Source organism: Daucus carota, chromosome 2 (genome assembly GCF_001625215.2).
Source record: "Daucus carota subsp. sativus chromosome 2, DH1 v3.0, whole genome shotgun sequence".
NCBI classification, from domain to species: domain Eukaryota; kingdom Viridiplantae; phylum Streptophyta; class Magnoliopsida; order Apiales; family Apiaceae; genus Daucus; species Daucus carota.
Genome location: NC_030382.2, coordinates 19,751,881 through 19,757,250, shown reverse-complemented (window position 1 = coordinate 19,757,250; position 5,370 = coordinate 19,751,881). Strand labels below are relative to the sequence as shown.

The 5,370-nt window shown below is 38.6% G+C and overlaps 1 protein-coding gene across 1 annotated transcript; it reads right to left on the bottom strand.

The window, feature by feature from the left end:
* Positions 1-1,297: 1,297 nt before the first annotated feature.
* On the bottom strand, positions 1,298-5,015 carry LOC135150429 (cell wall protein IFF6-like). Its single transcript, XM_064086723.1, has 4 exons — positions 4,278-5,015; positions 4,080-4,235; positions 3,531-3,794; positions 1,298-1,342 (listed from the first exon to the last, which is right to left on the bottom strand). The coding sequence occupies exons 1-4, from the start codon at positions 5,013-5,015 to the stop codon at positions 1,298-1,300; spliced, it is 1,203 nt and encodes a 400-aa protein (XP_063942793.1).
* Positions 5,016-5,370: the final 355 nt, after the last annotated feature.

Sequence of the window (5,370 nt, the reverse complement as noted above, 5' to 3'; positions counted from 1 at the left end):
GAACAATCTCTGTTTTGTCTCATAATCTGCCATTTATTTAAACTCTGGTCAATGGTCAAACATCTGATTCAAGTCGGAGTTTAAAATAAATGATTTTTAGTCAGGTGAATATTAGATTTAATTGTCAAACGGTACAAAATCCATTTGAATTCCTGAGTGGAGTAAAACACGGTAAATAATTGTATTTTCTCGGAACTTGTTCTGCATACACAAGTTTACACGCCTCATTAATCATTACCTCTCCACTATCTCCTTTTGTTACCGTTAGTCATATGCCACGTGTCCCACTATCTCCTTAAGTCAGTAAATCGTGTATATACATATATATATCCGTTTTAAAAAGTTTTTCACTTTTTACACACGATTTTTACTGCTCTCTCTCACACGTTCTCCATTCTCTGCTTTCACTTGTGCATTTCATCAAACATCTCATCTACACTATACATTTCTTGCATTTTCACAGAAAATGTCTACTAAAGCATTCGAGTTTGATGGTGCCAAGTTCGTCACCAACAACTATGCTGCCCTTCTATCCAATGATGATGCTCCACGTGAGTTTCATCTCATTCAGGATTATCTTGCACACAGTGATCTCATGTATGCTATGACCCAGCCTGAAGTTTTATCACCATCTACCAGAGCATTCCAAGTTCTCCAGCTCTGTCTCCACTCAGACCCTTAAAGATATGATGCAATTCTTTGGCTATTCAGGTAACACTGATAAAATGGGGGAGCTTAAGCGTCCACATCTCTGCAAGGAGTGGAGCTTCTTCTACGATTGCATCACCAGGGCATTCGGCAACAAATGTAGCAACTTTGATGCCATCCCTATTTTCAGTCAACAAATTGGGTACTCTCTTATTCATAATCTCAAGTTTGATATGGCTCCTTCTATTTTGAGATTTATTGGAGATAGAAAATCGGAAGATGAGAATATTGTTTATTTTGCTCGTTTCTGTCAATTAATATTCTCCTATTGTTTTCCTAATGTACCCTTGCCTGACTCTGGTACTGAGTTACCATTTAAGATTACAAAACGTACATTCACTGATCTAATCAAGAAGGACAGTAAGAAACCCAATGTACCTGTTTTTGCCATTCCTGTCACAATTCAGGATAAGTTGAGGGTTGCCATGCTAGACAAATATGGACCCATATTCTCTGATGAGAACATACCACAACCTTCCACCTTCACTGTTCAAACAGACATTGTTCCAACCTCTGGTCCTTCCCAAAAAGGGCCAGTTGTATAATCTGACCAACCCTTACCCTCTGGTTCTTCTCAAAAAGGGCCAGTTTAAATATCTTCACCAAAGAGAGTTCTCAGGTCCTCTGTTAGGTCCTATAAACTCACTATATAAGATGATATAGTGATCACAATATGTAACACAGTATGACAATATAAGAGATTGAAAACAATAAACTCTTATTCACAAAGCTTGAATGGTTACAAAAACTCTCTCAGTGATTTATATTGTATCACTAAGAGCTGCTAGGGTTCTTAACAATGTACTCGATAACTCAACTCATATAGAGTAACCCTAATCTGTGTTTATATAGACACAGTTACAAAATCAATCTCTGATTTGATATCCTATAAATCTGCTATAAATTCTATCAATCAAAGATTGCTCCAGTTTTCTGTTTAGTTTCCATAGCCAGTAAATCACTCTTCCGCTTCTATCCTTCCTTGAAGTATATCCGCTTCTGAGCTCTTTCCACGTGTAAACTCTGACGAGTCTTGACTATGTAAACTCTGGTCAGACTTTATCAAACTCTGTCAGACTTTATCAAACTCTGTCAGACTTTACTAAACTCTGATCAGCTTCCAGATTAAACTCTGATGATTCCTGTTCTAAAACAAACTTTAAGAACATTAGTAATCATCAATTATATCTAACAATCTCCCCCAACTTGTGCATAAATACATTATGTGCAAGTTAACAGATAATTGATGATGTCAAAACATTTAAGTCAAATGCAACAGAGTTTAACTATATAACAGAAAACTTTTAAAACTTACAGATACTTTACTCCTTAGCTTCATAGACACCATTTGCTGTCTTTAGATATCCTCTGAGGAGTTCTCTTTCAGCTTCTTCAAGTACTGTAATCATCTGTCTCTTGATCTCTCTCAGCTCTGGATCTGAAACTCCAGTTTGGTAAATTGCAGCTCTGAGATCATATATCTTATTTCTTCTCAAGTCTCTATCCAGCCTGATATTGTAAGCTTTATCAGACTCTTCATTAAATGCAAGAGTTCTGATTCCAGCTATTGTCACTATTTTTGCTGAATTTTTCTTCATCTCCACCAGCTGTCCTTTATGATTGAGGTATTTAGGAATGAAAGGTCCAGCATTTTTGTTTCCTGTAATACCCATCTTTCTTCTGATTTGATCCTTGAGCAGATTGGAGATGTGTTGGCATGACTTGTTCTTTACAAGAAATATGTGTGAGACATATCTCAATTCCTCCCAGTGTTTAGCATAGAGATCTGCTTCAAGTACCCTAAACACTGTTCCATCAGACATGAAATAGATAAGAATATTATCTCCTCTGTCATTCTTCACCAGCTGGACTGAATCAAGTTTGTCCATTTTTTCTTGTAAAGCTCCAGTCTTGGGAGCACATAGAGATGAGGGGTCATCTGGTCTTGATCCTATACTCTGATCAAATTTTTCATATTTGGATCCCAGCCCTCCTTTATCTCTTCCTGCTTTACGATGAGAGATTGGTTGAATTGGTCCCTTTTCAAAGCTTATCTCAGTCATCAGACTAGGCTTTGCAAATCCAGCTAATGGAGTAGTTGTTGGTTTAAACACAACTTGAGCTTTGTCAGAGGTTGTGTCTTTCTTTGCATCCTTATTAACTTGAGCTATGTCAGAGGTTAATCTTTCTTTTTGATGTTCTGCAACATGAGCTTTGTCAGAGATTGCAGCTTTTGTTTTCTTTTCCTTTACAACTTGATCTTTGTCAGAGGTTGTAGATTTCTTCAGAGTGAATCCTCTCTCAAGATGTTCATCCACTTTGCTTTTGCCTTTAGATGTATACTCATCCTCAGAGTATATCTTTTTGACAGACAAACTCTGATCAGCAACAGTGGCTTCCTTGATCATAATTCCCTTTTCTTTTGGTCTGGCAGCTGATTTTGCAGGCTTTTGGATCTTTCCAGAGTTTATAGCTTCAACATGTTCTTTCTTCAGCTCAGCTTCTTCTGCAGCAATCAACTCCAAATCCAAATTGGCTTCTGGATTTTCTTGTTCAAAAATCAATCTAGCAAGCTGTTCATCAGTCATGGGTTTGTCTGATCCAGTCACTGGTCTTTGCTTAGATCCAGATGTGAAATTATGTGTTGGAGCAGACTTTGTGCTTTGCTTGGACTGTTTTTGACTGTCAGAGTTTGAAACTCTTCCACCAGTCCCTGCTTGAAATCTTTTGTGCTTTGTGAAATCATCAACATCATCATCATCATCATCCTTCTTCTTTCTCTTCAGAGTTTGAGTAGTAGACTTGCATTTGACTTTAGCTACTCTCTCCCCCTTTTTAACATCATCCTCATCAGGAATCAGTATTGATGTGATTAGAGAGAGTGAAGATTGGATGGCTTCAAGCTGCTTGGACATCCTTTCTTGAGTGGATTCAATCATTGTCATCCTCTTGTCCAGAGATTCATGTGCAGATACCAGCTTCTGAACATTATCTTTCAGAGGTAGAAGAGTCCTTTTCTTCTCCATGTCATTTGTCTCCTTGATATTAGCTACTTCTGTTCTGGGACCATCTATTGATTTAGATGTCTGAGCATGAGCAGGATGAAATGTCTTCAGATAAAGAATTGTGCCTTTGAGGCTTGACATAACATCAGAGTTTGTGATTTTATTCTCTGCCATAGATAAAAATTCTTCAGCTTTAGTTGGCTCCAGAGAATGTTGGTGGCTCAGCCAGAGTTTATCCCATACTTCATTGGGTGGATCAACCTGAAGATTCCTGGGAAGTGGTTCAGAATCTGTGTTCAGAGTTTGTAGCCTGGCATTATACTGGCTGGTGGACTCCCACTTCTGTTGTAGATGTGACTGAGGAACTTCATTATCATTGTCATTATTGTCATCATCTGAACTTTCATCATCCTCATCATTATCAGATGCAGGATCAGCAATTTTCTCAACAGTGTCTTGAGCAGATTTTTCTTGAGCTTTAGACTGTGATTTGCTAGGCTCTTCACCAGTCTTAGCAAGAGACTGTAGAGCTTCCAAAGCTACTTTGTCAGATTCATCAACTACATCAGACTTGTAGTTTTCTGGAGCTGTATCATGAACAATGGCCCCCTCAGGAATTTTCATTGGTGATTGAGGAATTGGTGTGGAGGGTCCATGATCAGATATTGGATTGTTACAATCAGACACTGGTGTCTCAGCTTCATCTGTAGCTTTCTCCTTGCATATAATTTCCTCATCTACTTCAGATGAAGTAGAGGATGCTGTGGCAGCAGAGATTGGAACAGCCTGAAGAGGAAGCACCATCAGAGCTTGAGATAGATCATCAGGAGTTGTAGTGGATGGTGCTTGCTCTTCTTCAATAGTAAAATCTGTGATCTCAGTTATGGGTACCCTTGTCCTCTTAGCCTTGTTAGCCCTTCTTTTGAATCTTGCTGGCTTTGTTTGAGGACTGGTCTGTATATTTTCAGGGTTTGTGGCAGGAGGAGCTTCCAATTCTTCATAATCATATGCTGCAACAAGTCGTCTTCTTTTCTGCTTTGGAGGAGAAGCAGCTTCAGAGTTTACAGGATCAGCGTTTACAGTATCAGAGTTTACAGCATCAGAGTTTGCTGGTTTATCAGACTTTGTCTTCAGAACTTGTGTAGCAACAGAGGTTCTGGTCTTCTTAGTAGAGGGGGCATCAGATTTTGTAGACTTTGATGGTTTAGGTGTTGATGAACTGGGTTTTCTGGTGACTGTAGGAGAAACTGGATGGTGTGGTTGGGGTTGAGACTGTTGTTGTGGTGCTTGAGGCATATTCATCCTAGCTCTTAATGGAGCTGGAATTTGTAGAGGCCTGAGAACTGGTCTCTTCTCATCTTTAGATATGAGATCTTTGAAAACCCTTTTATGAAGTTTAAAAGGTTTGATCTCATCTGCAGCATCAAAAGCCACTTCTCCAACAGTGGCATTAAACAACAATTGGCAAAATCGTGAAAAATATATAATCTGACGATTTTCATGCATTCTTTCACCAATATTTCTAATCACTAATCTACCAAAATCGAAATTAGTAGAATAGATCAGAGAATACCCAATCTGCAGCATGTCCATTGGAATAGCATCCCAGTTTGTAGATTTCTTCTGGAAAGCCCTGGTAATGCAATCAAAGAAAAAG

What these genes read in the sequence shown, in the direction of transcription:
- LOC135150429 (XM_064086723.1), bottom strand. Translation starts at nt 5,015, where the DNA reads ATGAATATGCCTCAAGCACCACAACAACAGTCTCAACCCCAACCACAC. An exon ending in CAGAAAACTACAAGTCTGAT is followed by an intron (nt 4,236 to 4,277) that starts GTAGTTGATGAA and finishes GAAGCTCTACAG; the next exon opens with TCTCTTGCTAAGACTGGTGA. An exon ending in ATGTTAAAAAGGGGGAGAGA is followed by an intron (nt 1,343 to 3,530) that starts GTAGCTAAAGTC and finishes GTGAGTTTATAG; the next exon opens with GACCTAACAGAGGACCTGAG.